The 20,047-nt window shown below is 57.6% G+C and overlaps 2 protein-coding genes across 2 annotated transcripts; both read left to right on the top strand.

Moving 5' to 3' along the window:
- Positions 1–25: 25 nt before the first annotated feature.
- GEMIN7 (gem nuclear organelle associated protein 7) lies at positions 26–1,924 on the top strand. The gene is made up of 2 exons (XM_072360873.1): positions 26–166; positions 874–1,924. Exons 1-2 carry the CDS (start codon positions 120–122, stop codon positions 1,922–1,924), a joined length of 1,098 nt encoding a protein of 365 aa, XP_072216974.1. The 5' UTR covers positions 26–119.
- A 3,761-nt stretch (positions 1,925–5,685) lies between these two features.
- LOC140264993 (tubulin-folding cofactor B-like) lies at positions 5,686–17,671 on the top strand. The gene is made up of 6 exons (XM_072360874.1): positions 5,686–6,099; positions 9,789–9,932; positions 12,052–12,148; positions 14,252–14,439; positions 15,846–15,919; positions 17,518–17,671. Exons 1-6 carry the CDS (start codon positions 5,953–5,955, stop codon positions 17,630–17,632), a joined length of 765 nt encoding a protein of 254 aa, XP_072216975.1. The 5' UTR covers positions 5,686–5,952; the 3' UTR covers positions 17,633–17,671.
- The last annotated feature ends 2,376 nt before the right edge of the window (positions 17,672–20,047 follow it).

Below are 20,047 nucleotides of genomic sequence, written 5' to 3'. Positions count from 1 at the left end.
AACGATCGGCCATTGCGGGGGGGGGGGCGATTTAGCGAATCTGCGGGCAGCGAATGCGTGGATGTGGGGTGAGCGGCGCAGAGAGATGACGTAGGTGGAAGGCGAGGGCGGGAAGAGCGATGCGTGCGCAGCAACCGGAAGTGGAGCTGAGGGGCAACGAACTGAGGTGGGGGGGGGAGGTCTATGGGGAGGGGGTCTGGAATGGGGGCTATGGGGGGTCTATGGGGAGGGGGTCTATAATGGGGTCTATGATGGGGTCTATGGGGAGAGGGTCTATGATGGGGTCTATGGGGGGTCTATGGGGAGGGGGGTCTATTATGGGGTCTATAATGGGGTCTATGGGGAGGTCTATGGGGAGAGGGTCTATTATGGGGTCTATTATGGGGTCTATGATGGGGTTTATGGGGGGGTTCTATGGGGAGGGGGTCTATAATAGGGTCTATTATGGGGTATATGGGGGGGTCTATGGGGAGGGGGTCTATTATGGGGTCTATTATGGGGTCTATTATGGGGTCTATGGGAGGATCTATGGGGAAGGGGTCTATGGGGGGGTCTATGATGGGGTCTATGGGGGGGTCTATGGGGAGGGGGTCTATGATGGGGTCTATGGGGAAGGGGTCTATGATGGGGTTTATGGGGGGGTCTATGGGGCTCTGTGGGACCCTATAGGACCCCTGTGTGACCCTATAGCACCCCACCTGTCCCCACAGCAGAAGCTGGAGCTGGTGGTGGGGGTCTCAGCCCCATAGATGGAGCTGGATCTTCTCTATAGGACCCCATTGGGCTCTGTGGGGTCCTCTAGGCCCTTATTTGACCCTATAGGGGCCCACACTGACCCTTTATACCCCCCCCTTATATCCATCCCCCTTGCAGCCCTATGTCCGTCCCTATGAGCATCCTCCACCTCCCACACGACCCTGATGGCTCCGGCTGCGTCTCCAGCCCCACATCTCCACCCCATGGGGCAGAACCCCATAAGGAAGTGATGGAACCCCATAAGAAAGTGATGGAACCCCATAAGGAAGTGACAGAACCCCATAAGGAAGTGATGGAACCCCATAAGGAAGTGACGGAACCCCATAAGGAAGTGGCAGAACCCCATAAGGAAGTGATGGAACCCCATAAGGAAGTGGGAGAACTCCATAAGGAAGTGGGAGAACTCCATAGGAAAGTGGCGGAACCCCATAAGAAAGTGACAGGACCCCATAAGGAAGTGGCAGAACCCCATAAGGAAGTGACAGGACCCCATAAGGAAGTGATGGAACCCCATAAGGAAGTGATGGAACCCCATAAGGAAGTGATGGAACCCCATAAGGAAGTGATGGAACTCCATAAGGAAGTGACGGAACCCCATAAGGAAGTGATGGAACCCCATAAGGATGTGATGGAACCCCATAAGGAAGTGGCAGAAGCCCATAAGGAAGTGACAGGACCCCATAAGGAAGTGACAGGACCCCATAAGGAAGTGATGGAACTCCATAAGGAAGTGGGAGAACCCCATAAGGAAGTGATGGAACCCCATAAGGAAGTGATGGAACCCCATAAGGAAGTAACAGGACCCCATAAGGAAGTGATGGAACCCCATAAGGAAGTAACAGGACCCCATAAGGAAGTGCTCCCCGCAGCCATCCAGGCCATCAGAGCCGCTTTACGTCGCCGTTTCCTGTTGGCTTTGGCTGCAGCTCGGGGCCGAGAGGTGACGTTTGTGTTGTGTCAGCAGGGGAGGGTCCGAGCTTTGATGGGGGCTGCGAGGGTCCCCGATGGCAGCGAGGTTCATGGGGGCCGCCGGGGGGTAAATGGGGTCTTGGCCTTCCAGGTGGATGAGCTGCAGACCCCCCTGGGGGTCCAGAAAGCGGCGCTGATAAGGGGGAGGGATGTGGTGGCGTTTGGGTTCCAGGTGGGGGGGGAAGTGAGGGGGAAGTAAGGGGGAAATGAGGGGGGGATGGGGGAAGTGATGGGGAAGTGAATGGGGGGATGAAGGGGAAATCAGTGCGGAAATGAGGGGGGGAATGAGGGGTGGGTGGGGAAATGAATGGGGAAATGAGGGGAGGGAATGGGGGAAGTGATGGGGAAATCGATGGGGGGATGAAGGGGAAATCAATGGGGAAATGATGGGGGAAATCAACAGGGAAATGGGATGAGGGGGAAATCAGTGGGGAAGTGAGGGGGAAATGAGGGGGAGATGAGGGGGAAATCAGTGGGGGGATGACGGGAAGGAAATGGGGGAAGCGAGCAGGAAATAGATGGGGGGATGATGGGGAAATCAATGGGGAAATGAGGGGAGAATGGGGGAAATGAATGGGGGGATGAGGGGGAAATCAGTGCGGAAATGAGGGGGAAATCAATGAGGAAATGAGGTGGGGAATGAGGGGTGGGTGGGGAAATGAATGGGGAAATGAGGGGAGGGAATGGGGGAAGTGATGGGGAAATGAATGGGGGGATGAAGGGGAAATCAATAGGGAAATGGGTGAGGAATAGGGGAAGTGATGGGGAAATAAATGTAGGGATGAGGGGGAAATCAATGGGGAAATGAGGGGGGGAATGGGGGAATGAATGGGGGGATGAGGGGGAAATTAATGGGGAAATGAGAAGGGGAAAGGGGGAAATGATGGGGAAATCAACGGGGGAAGTAGGGGAAACAAAGGGGGGATGAGGGGGAAAGCAGTGGGGAAGTGAGGGGGGAGTAAGGGGGGAATCAATGTGGAAATGGGGGGGGGAATGGGGGAAGTGATGGGGAAATCAATAGGGGAAGCAATGGGGAAATCAATGGGGGGATGAGAGGGGAAATGGGGGAATAGATGGGGGGATGAAGGGGAAATCAGTGGGGAAATGAATGGGGAAATGAGGGGAGGGAATGGGGGAAGTGAGGGGGAAATAGATGGGGAAATGAGGGGACAAAATAGGGGAAGTGATGGGGAAATGAATGGGGGGATGAGGGGGAAATCAATGGGGAAATGAGGGGGGGAATGGGGGAAGTGATGGGGAAGTGAATGGGGGGATGAGAGGGAAATCAGTGCGGAAATGAGGGGGAAATCAATGAGGAAATGAGGTGGGGAATGAGGGGGGGATGGGGAAATGAGGGGGGGAATGGGGGAAGTGATGGGGAAATCGATGGGGGGATGAAGGGGAAATCAATGGGGAAATGATGGGGAAATCAACGGGGAAATGGGATGAGGGGGAAATCAGTGGGGAAGTGAGGGGGAAGTAAGGGGGAAATGAGGGGGAGATGAGGGGGAAATCAGTGGGGAAATCAATGGGGAAATGAGGGGGAAATCAGTGGGGGGATGAGGGGAAGGAAATGGGGGAAGTGAGCAGGAAATAGATGGGGGGATGATGGGGAAATCAATGGGGAAATGAGGGGAGAATGGGGGAAATGAATGGGGGGATGAGGGGGAAATCAGTGCGGAAATGAGGGGGAAATCAATGAGGAAATGAGGTGGGGAATGAGGGGGGGGTGGGGAAATGAATGGGGAAATGAGGGGAGGGAATGGGGGAAGTGATGGGGAAATCAATGGGGGAAGTAAGGGGGAAATGAGGGGGAAATCAGTGGGGAAGTGAGGGGGGAGTAAGGGGGAAATCAATGTGGAAATGAGGGGGGAGAAGGGGGAAGTGATGGGGAAATAGATGGGGTGAGGGGGAAATGAATGGGGAAATGAGGGGGGGGATGTGGGAAGTGATGGGGAAATAGATGTGGGGATGAGGGGAGGGAATGGGGAAATCAGTGGGGAAATGAGGGGAAGGAAATGGGGGAAGTGAGCGGGAAGTAGATGGGGGGAATGATGGGGAGGAAATGGGGGGATAAATGGGGAAATGAGGGGAGGAAATGGGATGGTGGGGAAATAAATGGGGAAATGAAGGAGGAAATGGGATGATGAGGAAGTAAATGGGGAAATGAAGGGAGGAAATGGGATGGTGAGGAAATAAATGAGGAAATGGGGGAGGAAATGGGATGGTGAGGAAGTAAATGGGGAAATGAAGGAGGAAATGGGATGGTGAGGAAGTAAATGGGGAAATGAGGGGAGGAAATGGGATGGGAAGGAAGTAAATGGGGAAATGAGGGGGAAGTAATGGGATGGTGAGGAAGTAAATGGGGAAATGAAGGAGGAAATGGGATGGTGGGGAAATAAATGGGGAAATGAGGGAGGAAATGGGTTGGTGAGGAAATAAATGAGGAAATGAGGCAGGAAATGGGATGGTGAGGAAGTAAATGGGGAAATGAGGGGAGGAAATGGGATGGTGAGGAAGTAAATGGGGAAATGAGGGAGGAAATGGGATGGTGAGGAAGTAAATGGGGAAGTGAGGGGGAAGTAATGGGGAAGTAAATGAGGAAATGAGGGGAGGAAATGGGATGGGAAGGAAGTAAATGGGGAAATGAAGGAGGAAATGGGATGGTGAGGAAGTAAATGGGGAAATGAAGGGAGGAAATGGGACAGTGAGGAAGTAAATGGGGAAATGAGGGAGGAAATGGGACGGTGAGGAAGTAAATGGGGAAATGAAGGAGGAAATGGAATGGTGAGGAAGTAAATGGGGAAATGAAGGGAGGAAATGGGACAGTGAGGAAGTAAATGGGGAAATGAGGGAGGAAATGGGATGGTGAGGAAGTAAATGGGGAAATGAAGGAGGAAATGGGATGGTGAGGAAGTAAATGGGGAAATGAGGGGGAAGTAATGGGGAAGTGGGGAAGTAAATGGGGAAATGAGGGGAGGAAATGGGATGGTGAGGAAGTAAATGGGGAAATGAGGGAGGAAATGGGATGGTGAGGAAATAAATGGGGAAATGAGGGAGGAAATGGGATGGTGAGGAAGTAAATGGGGAAGTGAGGGGGAAGTAATGGGGAAGTAAATGAGGAAATGAGGGGAGGAAATGGGATGGGAAGGAAGTAAATGGGGAAATGAAGGAGGAAATGGGATGGTGAGGAAGTAAATGGGGAAATGAGGGGGAAGTAATGGGATGGTGAGGAAGTAAATGGGGAAATGAAGGGAGGAAATGGGACAGTGAGGAAGTAAATGGGGAAATGAGGAAATGGGACAGTGAGGAAGTAAATGGGGAAATGAAGGAGGAAATGGGATGGTGAGGAAGTAAATGGGGAAATGAGGGGAGGAAATGGGATGGGAAGGAAGTAAATGGGGAAATGAAGGAGGAAATGGGACGGTGAGGAAGTAAATGGGGAAATGAAGGAGGAAATGGAATGGTGAGGAAGTAAATGGGGAAATGAGGGGGAAGTAATGGGATGGTGAGGAAGTAAATGGGGAAATGAAGGGAGGAAATGGGATGGTGAGGAAGTAAATGGGGAAATGAAGGGAGGAAATGGGATGGTGAGGAAGTAAATGGGGAAATGAAGGAGGAAATGGGATGGTGAGGAAGTAAATGGGGAAATGAGGGGGAAGTAATGGGGAAGTGGGGATGGGATGAAGAAATGAGTCGGGAAAGGAGCAAATAAATGGGAGAGCTGAGAGAAATGGAAGCAAACGGGTGTGGAAATGGGGTGGTCGATGGGGAAGGGGAAAAATGGGTGGGAAATGGGGCAAAGGAAAGGGAACGGGAAACGTACGCGGAAAGGGATGCGGTCCCTTTAAGACTCAGCCCCTCCATTGGCCGAGCTCCACCCCTCTGCCGGAACCTCCTCACTCCATTGGCCGAGCCCATTGTCCATCAGCCCTCCAGAGGGCGGGCCGGAGCTTCGAACTGTCATCCCGTTGGTTGCCTCTCACTGTCCATCATCTCCGCGGGGCGGACCGAACCTCCCAGCTCTCCCCCTTATTGGCCATCAATCCTCGTCTCCCATTGGCCTCAAGCCCCGGTTGGGGGCGGGCCGAAAGCATCAAGCCTCGCACTCTATTGGCTCCCTTACCTCCGCGTGGGCGCGTCGCCTCTTCCTATTGGCTGCGGGCTCAGAGGGGCGGGCCGAAGCTTCCAGAAGAGCCGGGGCGGCGGCGGCGGCGGGGCCGCAAGATGAAGGCGATGGCGGAACCGGGGCCGGGCCTGGGCAGCCCCGGGTCGGAGCGTCCGGGGTCGGTGTCCCTGGCGGTGAGCAGCAGCCTCAGCGCCTTCTCGTCTCTGCGGCGTTACGGCACCGAGCTGAGCGTCGGCGAGCTCAAGGTGGGGTCTGCGCGGGGCCGGAAGGGGGTGTGGGGGCCGGTAGGGAGGCCTGACGAGGCCTAGGCCTCCATCATGGGGCCTAAAGGGGCCTTAATGGGGCCTAAAGGGGCCTTAGTGGGACCTGAATGGGCCTTAATGGGACCTAAAGGGGGCCAAATGGGCCGTAGTGGGACCTAAAGGGGCCTAAAAGTGGCCTTAGTGGGGCCAGAAGGGACCTGAAGGGGCCTTAATGGGGCTTTAGTGGGACCTGAAAGGTCCTTAGTGGGGCCTGAAGGGGCCTTAATGGGACCTAAAGGGGGCCAAAAGGGGCCTTAGTGGGACCTAATGGGACCTAATGGGGCCCTAGTGGGACCTAATGGGACCTGAAGGGGCCTTAATGGGGTCGTGAAGGGACATGAAGGGGCCTTAGTGGGGCCTGAAGGGGCCTTAGTGGGGCCTGAAGGGGCCTTAGTGGGACCTAAAGGGGCTTTAATGGGACCTAAAGGGGCTTTAATGGGACCTAAAGGGGCTTTAATGGGGCCTTAGTGGGGCCTAAAGGGGCCTGAAGGGGCTTTAATGGGGCCTGAAGGGGCTTTAATGGGGCCTTAGTGGGACCTAAAGGAGCCTGAAGGGGCATTAGTGGGGTCGTGAAGGGACCTGAAGGGGCCTTAGTGGGACCTAAAGGGGCTTTAATGAGGCCTTAGTGGGGTCGTGAAGGAACCTAAAGGGGCCTTAATGGGACCTAAAGGCAGCCAAAAGGGGCCTTAGTGGGACCTAAAGGGGCCTTAGTGGGGTCGTGAAGGGACATGAAGGGGCCTTAGTGGGGCCTGAAGGGGCTTTAAGGGGACCTGAAGGGGCCTTAGTGGGGCCTAAAGGGGACATAATGAGGCCTTAGTGGGACATAATGGGGCTTTAATGGGACCTAATGGGGCCCTAGTGGGACCTAAAGGGGCCTTAGTGGGGTTGTGAAGGGACCTGAAGGGGCCTTAGTGGGACCTAATGGGACCTGAAGGGGCCTAAAGGGGGCCAAAAGGGGCCTTAATGGGACCTAAAGGGGCCTAAAAGTGGCCTTAGTGGGGCCAGAAGGGACCTGAAGGGGCCCTAGTGGGACCTAAAGGGGCCTTAGTGGGACCTAAAGGGGCTTTAATGGGGCCTTAGTGGGACCTAAAGGGGCCTTAGTGGGGTCGTGAAGGGACCTGAAGGGGCCTTAGTGGGACCTGAAGGGGCCTTAGTGGGACCTGAAGGGGCCTTAGTGGGACCTGAAGGGGCCTTAGTGGGACCTGAAGGGGCCTTAGTGGGACCTGAAGGGGCCTTAGTGGGACCTGAAGGGGCCTTAGTGGGACCTGAAGGGGCCTTAGTGGGACCTGAAGGGGCCTTAGTGGGACCTGAAGGGGCCTTAATGGGACCTGAAGGGGCCTTAATGGGACCTGAAGGGGCCTTAGTGGGGTCGTGAAGGGGCCTTAGTGGGCCTGAAGGGTTATGGGGTCTTTTAGTGGGGAATAACAGGGCCTAACAAGGCCTGGGGCTTCTTCTTGGGTCCTAAAGGGGTCTGGGGTCTTTCAATGGGAGATAATGGGGCCTTATTGGAGCCTGCACGGGCCTGGCTCCCCATCATTGCACCTTCATGGGGTCTGCACAAGGGGATCCCATAACATCTTATAGGGCTCTGTGGGACGCTATAGGCCCCCATAATCCCCATAGAAGAAGCTGGAGCTGGTGGTGGGGGCAGTGGCGCAGTGTGTAGAACTGGAGCTGCTCTGTAGGACCCTATAGAACCCCATTGGGCTCTGTGGGACCCCTACCTGACCCTATAAGACCCCTACCTGACCCTCTAGGACCTTGTGTGTCCCCATAGCACAAGCTGGAGCTGATGGTGGGAGTTGCAGCCCCATGGATGGAGCTGGAGCTGCTCCGTAGGACCCTATGGGACCCCATAACACCCCAGAGGACCCCATGGGGCTCTGTAGGACCCTCTAGGCCCTGATTTGACCCTATAGGGCCCCTGTGTGACCCTATAACATCCCATGTGTCCCACAGCACAAGCTGGAGCTGGTGGTGGGGGTCTCAGCCCCGTGGATGGAGCTGGAGCTGCTCTGTAGGACCCTATAGGACCCCAGAGGACCCCATGGGGCTCTGTAGGACCCTCTAGGCCCTGATTTGACCCTATAGGGCTCCCATGTGACCCTATAGCATCCCAATGTGTGTCCCCACAGCACAAGCTGGAGCTGGTGGTGGGTGTCTCAGCCCCATGGATGGAGCTGGAGCTGCTCCGTAGGACCCTATAGGACCCCATAACACCCCAGAGGACCCCATGGGGCTTTGTAGGACCCTCTAGGCCCTGATTTGACCCTATAGGGCCCCTGTGTGACCCTATAGCATCCCATGTGTCCCCACAGCACAAGCTGGAGCTGGTGGTGGGGATCTCAGCCCCATGGGGCTCTGTGGGACCCTCTAGGCCCTGATTTGACCCTATAGGGCCCCTGTGTGACCCTATAGCATCCCATGTGTCCCCACAGCACAAGCTGGAGCTGGTGGTGGGGATCTCAGCCCCATGGATGGAGCTGGAGTTGCTCTGTAGGACCCTATAGGACCCCATGGGGCTCTGTAGGACCCTCTAGGCCCTGATTTGACCCTATAGGGCCCCTGTGTGACCCTATAGCATCCCATGTGTCCCCACAGCACAAGCTGGAGCTGGTGGTGGGGATCTCAGCCCCATGGATGGAGCTGGAGCTGCTCCGTAGGACCCTATGGGACCCCATAACACCCCAGAGGGCCCCATGGGGCTCTGTAGGACCCTCTAGGCCCTGATTTGACCCTATAGGGCCCCTGTGTGACCCTATAGCACCCCATGTGTGTCCCCACAGCACAAGCTGGAGCTGGTGGTGGGGATCTCAGCCCCATGGATGGAGCTGGAGCTGCTCTGTAGGACCCTATAGGACCCCATGGGGCTCTGTGGGACCCTCTAGGCCCTGATTTGACCCTATAGGGCCCCTGTGTGACCCTATAGCACCCCATGTGTCCCCACAGCACAAGCTGGAGCTGGTAGTGGGGATCTCAGCCCCATGGATGGAGCTGGAGCTGCTCTGTAGGACCCTATAGGACCCCATGGGGCTCTGTGGGACCCTCTAGGCCCTGATTTGACCCTATAGGGCCCCTGTGTGACCCTATAGCATCCCATGTGTCCCCACAGCACAAGCTGGAGCTGGTAGTGGGGATCTCAGCCCCATGGATGGAGCTGGAGCTGCTCTGTAGGACCCTATAGGACCCCATGGGGCTCTGTGGGGACCCTCTAGGCCCTGATTTGACCCTATAGGGCCCCTGTGTGACCCTATAGCACCCCATGTGTCCCCACAGCACAAGCTGGAGCTGATGGTGGGAGTTGCAGCCCCATGGATGGAGCTGGAGCTGCTCTGTAGGACACTATAGGACCCCATAGGACCCCATGGGGCTCTGTGGGACCCTCTAGGCCCTGATTTGACCCTATAGGACCCCTGTGTGACCCTATAGCACCCCATGTGTCCCCACAGCACAAGCTGGAGCTGGTAGTGGGGGTCTCATCCCCATGGATGGAGCTGGAGCTGCTCCGTAGGACCCTATAGGACCCCATAACACCCCAGAGGACCCCATGGGGCTTTGTAGGACCCTCTAGGCCCTGATTTGACCCTATAGGGCCCCTGTGTGACCCTATAGCACCCCATGTGTCCCCACAGCACAAGCTGGAGCTGGTAGTGGGGATCTCAGCCCCATGGATGGAGCTGGAGCTGCGTGGTGCTGGTGGGGAGCTGCTGGCCCGCCTGGAGCCCGACGATGCCCTGCTTGGATCCTTCCCTGTCAGCGACGGCTGCGGGCTGCACGTGAGTCCCCATTGTGTCCCCTTCCCTGCTGTCCTTATTCAGCTCCTGACCCCACACAGCATCCCCACTGCACCCCAGTGTCCCCAATGGGGGTCCTCGTATCCACAATGTCCCCATTGTGTCCCCACAGTCCCAGTGTCCCCAGTATGACCCCAATGGGTTCCCAGTGTGCCCTTGGTGACCCCATTGTCCCCATCCCCATATCCCCAGTGTGGCCCCTATATCCCCAATATGTCCGCACTGTCCCCAATGTGCCTTTGGTGTCCCCCAGATGACCCCATTGTGGCCCCAGATGACCCCATTGTGGCCCCAGATGACCCATTGTGGCCCCAAATGACCCCATTGTGGCCCCAAATGACCCCATTGTGGCCCCAAATGACCCCATTGTGGCCCCACACCCCATCTCCACATCCCTAATGTGGCCCCAATGTGGCCCCAGTGTACCCTTGGTGTCCCCCAGATGTCCCCATTTCCCCCCCCCCCATACCCCAACCCCATATCCCCAATGCAGCCCTGATGTCCCCAATGTGTCCTTGGTGTCCCCAAATGACCCCATTGTGGCCCCACACCCCATCCCCACATCCTTAGTATGGCCCCATTGTGGCCCCAGATGTCCCCATTGCCTCCCCCCATACCCCAACCCCATATCCCCAATGCAGCCCTGATGTCCCTATTGTGTCCCTAAAGTCCCCAGTGTGCCCTTGGTGTCCCCAAATGACCCCATTGTGTCCCCAAATGACCCCATTGTGTCCCCATTGTGTCCCCAAATGACCCCATTGTGTCCCCAAATGACCCCATTGTGTCCCCATTGTGTCCCAAATGACCCCATTGTGTCCCCAGCATGGCCCCAGCGTCCCCAAATGACCCCAGCATGCCCTTGATGTCCCTACATGTCCCCATTGTGTCCCCACGCCACATCCCCAGTGTGACCCCATTGTGCCCTTGGTGTCCCCAAATGACCCCATTGTGTCCCCAGCATGGCCCCAGTGTCCCCAATGTGTCCCCAAAGTCCCCAGCATGCCCTTGATGTCCCCATTGTGTCCCCACGCCACATCCCAGTGTGACCCCATTGTGCCCTTGGTGTCCCCAAATGACCCCATAGTGTCCCCACATCCCTAGCATGGCCCCAGTGTCCCCAGTGTGCCTTTGGTGTCCCCAAATATCCCTAGTGGGAGTCCCCACACCCCGTCCCCATGTCCCCAGCACAGCCCCAGTGTCCCCAATGTGTCCCCCAATGTCCCTCACAGGTTCCCATGCTCCATCCTGCGTCCCCAACCCATTCTTATTGTCCCCAAATTCTATCCCAGTGTCCCCAAACCGACCCCCAAACCTCTTCCCAGAGCGTCCCTTGATGTCCCCAACCCCCATCTCCAGTGTCCCCAACCCCCATCTCCAGTGTCCCCAACCCATCTCCAGTGTCCCCAACCCATCTCGACCCTCTTCCTGATGTCCCCAACTCCCTTCTGGTGTCCCCATCCCCATTCCCTTTCTGATGTCCCCAACCCATCCCTGCTGCCCCCAACCCATCCCCCTTCCCAATGTCCCCAACCCATCCCTACTGTCCCCAACCCCCTTCTGGTGTCCCCAACCCATCTCCAGTGTCCCCAACCCCATTCCTGGCATCCCCTGCTCACCCCTGCTGTCCCCAACCCCCATCTCCAATGTCCCCAACCCATCCCATCCCCCTTCTCAATGTCCCCAATCCCCATCTCCAGTGTCCCCAACCCATCTCCAATGTCCCCAGCCCCCATCTCCAATGTCCCCAGCCCCCATCTCCAATGTCTCCAACCCCATCTCCAATGTCCCCAGCCCCCATCTCCAATGTCCCCAACCCATCCCATCCCCCTTTCCTGTTGTCCCCAACCCCCATCTCCAATGTCCCCAACCCATCCCATCCCCCTTCTCAATGTCCCCAACCCATCTCCAATGTCCCCAACCCCCATCTCCAATGTCCCCAACCCCCATCTCCAATGTCCCCAACCCATCCCATCCCCCTTCTCAATGTCCCCAACCCATCTCCAATGTCCCCAACCCCCATCTCCAATGTCCCCAACCCATCCCATCCCCCTTTCCTGTTGTCCCCAACCCCCATCTCCAATGTCCCCAACTGTCCCCATAGGTGACAGACCGCAGCGGTGGCCGCATGGGGCAGTTTGAGGACGTCTCCCAGGTCCCCAAATATGAGATGGCCGACAGTGACTACGACAAACGTACAGGTGACACCCCCCCCCCCACCCCCCCCATTGTGTCACCCCACTGTCACCACCCCCAGAAGCTCAGCTGTGTCCCCAAAGGGTGCCCCATTGTCCCCAGGGGTCCTTAAGTGTCCCCAAGGGATCTCAGGGTCCCCTCCATTGTCCCCAAGGGTCCTTAAGTGTCCCCAAGGGAGCTCAGGGTCCCCTCCTTGTGTCCCCTATTGTCCCCACGTGTCCCCTATGTCCCCAAAGGATCTCAGGGTCTCCTCCAAGGGTCACCTATTGTCCCCAAGGGCCCCTCATTGTCCCCAAGGAATCTCAGGGTCCCCTCCATTGTCCCCAAGGGTCCTTAAGTGTCCCCAAGGGAGCTCAGGGTCCCCTCCAAAGGTCCCTTATTGTCCCCAAGGGTCTCCTATTGTCCCCAGGGGTCCTTCAGTGTCCTCAGGGGAGCTCAGGGTCCCCTCCAAAGGTCCCCTATTGTCCCCAGGGGTCCTTAAGTGTCCCCAAGGGATCTCAGGGTCCCCTCCAAGGGTCCCCCATTGTCCCTAATGGATCTCAGGGTCTCCTCCAAGGGTCACCTGTTGTCCCCAAGGGTCCCTCATTGTCCCCAAGGAATCTCAGGGTCCCCTCCATTGTCCCCAAGGGTCTCCCATTGTCCCCAGGGGTCCTTAAGTGTCCCCAGGGGAGCTCAGGGTCCCCTCCAAGGGTCACCTATTGTCCCAAGGGTCCCTCATTGTCCCCAAGGAATCTCAGGGTCCCCTCCATTGTCCCAAGGGTCACCTATTGTCCCCAAGGGTTCTTAAATGTCCCCAAGGGTTCTTGGGGTCTGCCCTCCATTGCTCCCCATTGTCCCCAAGGGTTCTCAGGGTCCCCTCCAAAGGTCCCTTATAGTCCCCAAGGATCTCCTATTGTCCCCAGGGGTCCTTCAGTGTCCCAAGGGATCTCAGGGTCCCCTCCAAGAACCCCCTATTGTCCCCAAGGGTTCCCCACTGTCCCCAGGGGTCCTTAAGTGCCCCCAAGGGATCTCAGGGTCCCCTCCATGTGTCCCCTATTGTCCCCAAGGGTTCTCAGGGTCCCCTCCAAGGGTCCCTCATTGTCCCCAGGGGTCTTTAAGTGTCCCCAATGGCTCTCAGCCCCCCCAATGGCTCTCAGCCCCCCCCATAGTCCCCAATGGCTCTCACCCCCACCATTGCCCCCAATGGCTCACAGCCTCCCAATGACTCTCAGCCCCCCATAGTCCCCAATGGCTCTCAGGCCCCCATTGACCCCAATGGCTCACAGCCCCCCAATGACTCTCAGCCCCCCCATAGTCCCCAATGGCTCTCAGCCCCCCATTATCCTCAGTGGCTCTCAGCCCCCCCCCCCCCCATTATCCCCAATGGCTCTCAGTCCCCCCCATTGACCCCAATGGCTCTCACCCCCCCATTGACCCCAATGGCTCTCACCCCCCCCATTATCCCCAATGGCTCTCAGCCCCCCCCCCCCCCCGTTGTCCCCAATGGCTCTCAGCCCCCCGTTGTCCCCAATGGCTCTCAGCCCCCCCCCCCCATTATCCCCAATGGCTCTCAGCCCCCCCCACCATTGCCCCCAATGGCTCTCAGCCCCCCATTGTACCCAATGGCTCTCAGCCCCCCAATGGCTCTCAGCCCCCCATTGACCCCAATGGCTCTCAGCCCCCCAATGGCTCTCAGACCCCCCATTGACTCCAATGGCTCTCAGCCCCCCAATGGCTCTCAGCCCCCCATTGCCCCCAATGGCTCTCAGCCCCTTAATGGCTCTCAGCCCCCCCCCCCCATTGACCCCAATGGCTCTCAGCCCCCCAATGGCTCTCAGCCCCCCATTGATCCCAATGGCTCACAGCCCCCAATGGCTCTCAGTGCCCCCCATAGTCCCAAATGGCCCCCCCCCCCCATTGTCCCAATGGTTCTCAGCCCCCCATTGCCCTCAATGGCTCTCAGCCCCCCAATGGCTCTCAGCCCCCCCCATTGCCCTCAATGGCTCTCAGCCCCCCAATGGCTCTCAGCCCCCCCTTGACCCCAATGGCTCTCAGCCCCCCATTGCCCCCAGTGGCTCTCAGCTCCTTAATGGCTCTCAGTCCCCCTTTATCCCCCTTTATCCCCCCAGACTCGGTCCGTTCCTTCCTCCGGCGGCGCCGTTGGGGTCGGTTCGACGAGGAGGCGGAGCGGCAGCGCGGGGCGGAAGCGGAACAACGACGGGCGGAAGAGGCGGAGCTGGCGGCCGCCATGACACCCGGAAGTCGCTGCTTGGTCAGCGTACCGGGACAGCCACAGCACCGCGGAACCATCGCGTACGTGGGTACGGAACCGAACCGGGGAAATCAATGGGATCCGGGGGACCTAAATGGGAACGGAAATGGGAACCTAAATGGGAACGGAAATGGGAACCTAAATGGGACCAGGGACCCCAAATGGGAACCCAAATGGGAACTTAAATGGGTCCAGGGACCCCAAATGGGACCCCAAATGGGACCCCAAATGGGACCCTAAATGGGTCCAGGGAACCCAAATGGGAACGGAAATGGGAACCTAAATGGGAACCCAAATGGGATCCCAAATTGGAACCTAAATGGGACCAGGGACCCCAAATGGGACCAGGAGGAACTAGATGGGATCCAGGGAACCTAAATGGGACCAGGGGTTCCTAAATGGGAACCTAAATGGGAACCAGGGAAGCTAAATGGGAACCCAAATTGGAACCCAAATGGGAACCTAAATGGGACCAGGGAACCCAAATGGGAACCCAAATTGAAACCCAAATGGGAACCTAAATGGGACCAGGGGAACTAGATGGGATCCAGGGAACCTAAATGGGAATGGGGAACCTAAATGGGACCGGGGGTTTCTAAATGGGAACCTAAATGGGAACCCAAATTGGAACCCAAATGGGAACCTAAATGGGACCAGGGGGAACTAGATGGGACCGGGGGTTCCTAAATGGGACCAGGGAACCCCGTGTGACCCCAAATGGCCCTGTGTGACCCCAAGAGGCCCTTGTGACCCCAAATAACCCCATATGACCCTAGGTGACCCCTTGTGACCCCAAATAACCCCATATGACCCTAAGTGACCCCTTGTGACCCCAAATAGCCCCGTATGACCCTAAGTGACCCCTTGTGACCCCAAATGACCCTAAGGACCCCAAGAGGCCCCATATGACCTTAGGTGACCCCTTGTGACCCCAAATAACCCCATATGACCCCAAATAACCCCATGTGACCCTAAGTGACCCCTTGTGATTCCAAATAGCCCCATATGACCCTAAGTGACCCCATGTGACCCCAAGAGGCCCCATATGACCCTAAGTGACCCCTTGTGACCCCAAATAACCCCATATGACCCTAAGTGACCCCTTGTGACCCCAAATAGCCCCATATGACCCTAAGTGACCCCAAAAATGGCCCCTTGTGACCCCAAATAACCCCATATGACCCTAAGTGACCCCTTGTGACCCCAAAAATGGCCCCCTGTGACCTCAAAAGGCCCTGTGTGACCTCAAATAACCCCATATGACCCTAAGTGACCCCTTGTGACCCCAAATAACCCCATATGACCCCAAAAGGCCCCATGTGACCCCAAATAACCCCATATGACCCTAGTGACCCCTTGTGACCCCAAATAACCCCATATGACCCCAAGCAGCCCCCCCAGCGCTCACCCCATGCCCCCTTTCTCTTCCCCCCCCCTCCCTCATCCCATAGGGCTCACTGACTTTCAAACCTGGACATTGGGTCGGGGTCCGCTATGATGAGCCGGTGGGCAAACACGATGGCAGGTATGGGGGGGGATGTCCCCACATGTCCCCTTGGGTCCCTTCTGGCCCCAAACACAACAGCAGAGGTGGCCCACGGTGTCCCCAGTGTCCCCACATGTCCCTAAGGGGGTCCCTATGGGTCACTAGTGGTCCCAAGCCCAATGGCAATAGTGTCCCCATGGGTCCCCTATAAAGGTCCCCATGGCTCCATAGTTGTCCCCAACACAATGGATGTCCTCCAGTGTCCCCAAGGGATCCCATAGGTGTCCCCAATGGCCCAGTGCTGTCCCTAAACAGGTGTCCCCAAATGCCCATACATGTCCCCAAGGGGCTCATAGATGTCCCCGAGGCCCTAATGGTGTCCCCAAGTACCCATAGATGTCCTCAAGTACCCATAGATGTCCCTAATGGTGTCCCCAAGGCCCTAATGGTGTCCCCAGGTACCCATAGATGTCCCTAATGGCGTCCCAAGGCCCTAATGGTGTCCCCAAGTACCCATAGATGTCCTCAAGTACCCATAGATGTCCCTCAGTGGTGTCCCCAAGTACCCATAGATGTCCCCAATGGTGTCCCCAAGGCCCTAATGGTGTCCCCAGTGGTGTCCCCAAGGCCCTAATGGTGTCCCCAAGTACCCATAGATGTCCCTAATGATGTCCCCAAGGCCCTAACGATGTCCCCAATGGTGTCCCCAAGGCCTCAATGGTGTCCCCAAGTACCCATAGATGTCCCTAATGGTGTCCCCAAGGCCCTAATGGTGTCCCCAAGTACCCATAGATGTCCCCAAGTACCCATAGACATCTCTAATGGTGTCCCCAAGGCCCTAATGGTGTCCCCAAGGCCCTAAATATGTCCCCAATGGTGTCCCCAAGGCCCTAATGGTGTCCCCAAGTACCCATAGACGTCCCCAATGGTGTCCCCAAGGCCCTAAATATGTCCCCAATGGTGTCCCCAAGGCCCTAATGATGTCCCCAAGTACCCATAGACATCCCCAATGGTGTCCCCAAGGCCCTAATGGTGTCCCCAAGTACCCATAGATGTCCCTAACGATGTTCCCAAGGCCCTAACGATGTCCCCAATGGTGTCCCCAAGTACCCATAGATGTCCCTAATGGTGTCCCCAAGGCCCCCAATGGTGTCCCAAGTACCCATAGACATCCCCAGTGGTGTCCCCAAGGCCTTAATGGTGTCCCCAATAGTGTCCCCAAGGCCCTAATGGTGTCCCCAAGTACCCATAGACATCCCCAATGGTGTCCCCAAGTACCCATAGATGTCCCTAATGGTGTCCCCAAGGCCCCAATGGTGTCCCCAAGTACCCATAGACATCCCCAGTGGTGTCCCCAAGGCCCTAAATATGTCCCCAATGGTGTCCCCAAGGCCCTAATGGTGTCCCCAAGTACCCATAGATGTCCCTAATGGTGTCCCCAAGGCCTTAATGGTGTCCCCAAGGCCCTAATTATGTCCCCAGTGGTGTCCCCAAGTACCCATAGATGCCCCCAATGGTGTCCCCAAGGCCCTAATGATGTCCCCAAGTACCCATAGACGTCCTCAAATACCCATAGACGTCCCCAATGGTGTCCCCAAGGCCCTAATGTTGTCCCCATACACCCCATGTCCCCGCAGTGTCGGTGGCCGCCGTTACTTCGAGTGCCCCCATCCCTACGGGGCCTTCGTGCGCCCGCAGCGAGTCACGGTGGGGGATTACCCAGAGGAAGACGACGGGTTGGATGAGCTCTGAGGGCTGAATTTTGGGGTAAAACAAGGTCGTTTTGGAACAGCGCCGCCTCCGCTCCTTCTGTCTTCGCCTGGGAGGGCTTCGATTGACCCCAAATAGCCCCAGATCAGCACTTATGGGGGATTGGGGTTGGGGCAGTAATGGGGCCAACGCTCAGCCTTAAAACCCCATCCCCAAAACCATCGTTTCTCACCCTAAAACGGCGCCGGCAATCCCCAAAAGGGCCGTTTTCACTTCACGCCCCCAAAAGCCCATTTCTATACCCAAATCAGAGGCTGGGAGGGGATCATCCTTCCCCCATCCCCCCCTTCTTCTCCCCCCTCCTCCCCCCCCCCCCACTCTCCCTCCCTCTCTTCCTCCACCTCCCCCCCTCCTACTCTTAATACCCCCCCTCTTCCTACCCCTCCCCCCCTTCTCCTCCCCTCCCCCCTCTCCTCCTCCCCTCCCCCTCTTCTTCCTCCTCCCCTCCCCCCCTCACTCTTTATACCCCCCCTCCTCTCCCCCCCCCCGTCTTCCTCCCCCTCCCCCCCTCCTCTTCCTACCCCTCACCCCCCTCTCCTCCCCTCTCCCCTCCCTTCCTCCTCTCTCCCCCTCCCCTCCTCCCCCTCCCCCCTTCTCCCTCCCTTACTCCCCCTTACCCCCTCCCTCCCCCTCTCCCACTTCTCTTCCCCTCCCCCTCTCCTCCCCTCCCCCTCCTCTTCCTCCCCCCTCCCCCCCTACTCTTCATACCCCCCCTCCTCCTCCTACCACTCCCCTTTTCCTCCCTCCCCCCCTTACCCCCTCCCCTCCTTCCTCCCCCTTACCCCCTTCTCTTCCTCTCCCCCCTCTCCTTCTCCTCCCCTCCCCTCCTTCCTCCATCTTCCTCCCCCCCTCTTACTCTTCCTACCCCCCCCCTTCCTACCCCTCACCCTTCTCCTCTCCCCCCTCTTCCTACTCTCCATACCCCCCCTCCTCTAGCCTCCCCCTCCCCCCCTTCCTCCTCTCTCCCCCCTCCCCTTTCCCCCCTCCCCCCCTTCTCCCTCCTACTCCCCCTTACCCCCTTCTCTATCCCTCCACCCTCTCCTCCTCCTCCCTCCACCTCTTCCTCCTCTCCCCCATCGTCCTCCCCCCCACTCTTCATACCCCCCCCTTTCCTACCCCTCACACCCCTTCTTTCTCCTCTCCCCCCTCTTCCTCCCCTCCCCCCCTTCCTCCTCTCTCCCCCTCTCCTTTTCCCCCTTCCCCCTCCCCTACTCCCCCTTACCCCCTTCCCTTCCCCCCTCCCCCTCCTCTTCCTCCCTCTCTCCCCCATCTTCCTTCCCCCCACCACTCTTCATACCCCCCCTCTTCCTACCCCTCATTCCCCTCTCCCCCCTCTCCCTCCACCTCCCCCCCTTCCTCTTCCTACCCCTCCCCTACTTCCTCCTCTCTCCCCCCTCCCCTTCTCCCCCTCACCTCCTCTCCTCCTCCTCCCCCCCCCTCTCCCTCTCCTCTTCCTACCCCTCCCACCCCCTCCCTTCCCCTCTCCCCTTTCTCCTCTTCCCCTCCTCCTCTCCCCCTTCCCTTCCCCCAATCCCCCCCTCCCTCCTCCCCCCCCCCCAATCCCTCCCCCCTTCTCCTCCCTCTTCCCCCTCCCCCCTTCCTCTCCCCCTCCTGTTCCCCCCCCCCCTTTTCTCCCCATTTTCCGCAGCCCCAAATCCCCTTTTACTCCATTTCTTCCCATTTTTCCCCTTTTTTCCCTATTTTTTCCCCTTTTCCTTCTCTTTTTCCCCCTTTTTCTTTCTTTTTGCCCATTTTTTCCCCCATTTCCCATCCCACCTTTCACTCTTTTATCACTTTTTCCCCCTTTTGGCCATTCCGTTCCTTTCTTTTCCCATTTCTCCCCCTTTTTATCCCCATTTTTAAGCCCTATTTCTTCTCTTTTCCCCTTTACTTCCGGGTCCGGACCGTCCCATTCATCCCTTAATTCCCCAAGTGGGCGTGGCCTCCGCGTTAGCCCCGCCCCTCCTTCCCCACACCCAATCACAGACCGACCCCCGTCCCTCATTTCCCCGCCCCTAAGTGGGCGGATCCTCGTTGTTAGCCCCGCCTTATTTCCTTCACCCAATCAGCGCTATCGCTTTCATCCAATCAACGCGTAGCGCGGCGGAAGCGGAAGTGACGCAGCAAAGCAGCGACGCCGCGGTGTAGCGGTGAGTGCGGCCTAGTCCGCTCCGCCCCCTTTAACCCAACCCGTTAATTACGCCTTAATTAATTAACACAACTAATTAACATAACTAATTAACATACTAATTAACATAACGTCATTAACGAACCCCGCAGGACGCGGTTCCCAATGGCGGGAGCCGATCTCCGCCGAGAGGCCTTGGCTCTTTATCGCTCTTTGCTTCGCGCCGCCGCATCCCGGACCTGGATTACGCCGCTCGGATCCGTTCCGAG

The sequence above is a fragment of the Excalfactoria chinensis genome, unplaced genomic scaffold (genome assembly GCF_039878825.1).
Source record: "Excalfactoria chinensis isolate bCotChi1 unplaced genomic scaffold, bCotChi1.hap2 Scaffold_380, whole genome shotgun sequence".
Lineage (NCBI taxonomy): Eukaryota > Metazoa > Chordata > Aves > Galliformes > Phasianidae > Excalfactoria > Excalfactoria chinensis.
This window is presented reverse-complemented; position numbering and strand designations above follow the sequence as displayed.

Excerpts from the sequence above, each read along its gene's own strand:
- GEMIN7 (XM_072360873.1), top strand. The coding sequence starts at position 120 with ATGCGTGCGCAGCAACCGGAAGTGGAGCTGAGGGGCAACGAACTGAG. Across the intron at positions 167-873 it reads CTGAGGGGCAACGAACTGAG|CCCTATGTCCGTCCCTATGA; the intron begins GTGGGGGGGGGA and ends TCCCCCTTGCAG.
- LOC140264993 (XM_072360874.1), top strand. The coding sequence starts at position 5,953 with ATGAAGGCGATGGCGGAACCGGGGCCGGGCCTGGGCAGCCCCGGGTCG. Across the intron at positions 12,149-14,251 it reads TGACTACGACAAACGTACAG|ACTCGGTCCGTTCCTTCCTC; the intron begins GTGACACCCCCC and ends TTATCCCCCCAG. Across the intron at positions 14,440-15,845 it reads ACCGCGGAACCATCGCGTAC|GGCTCACTGACTTTCAAACC; the intron begins GTGGGTACGGAA and ends CTCATCCCATAG.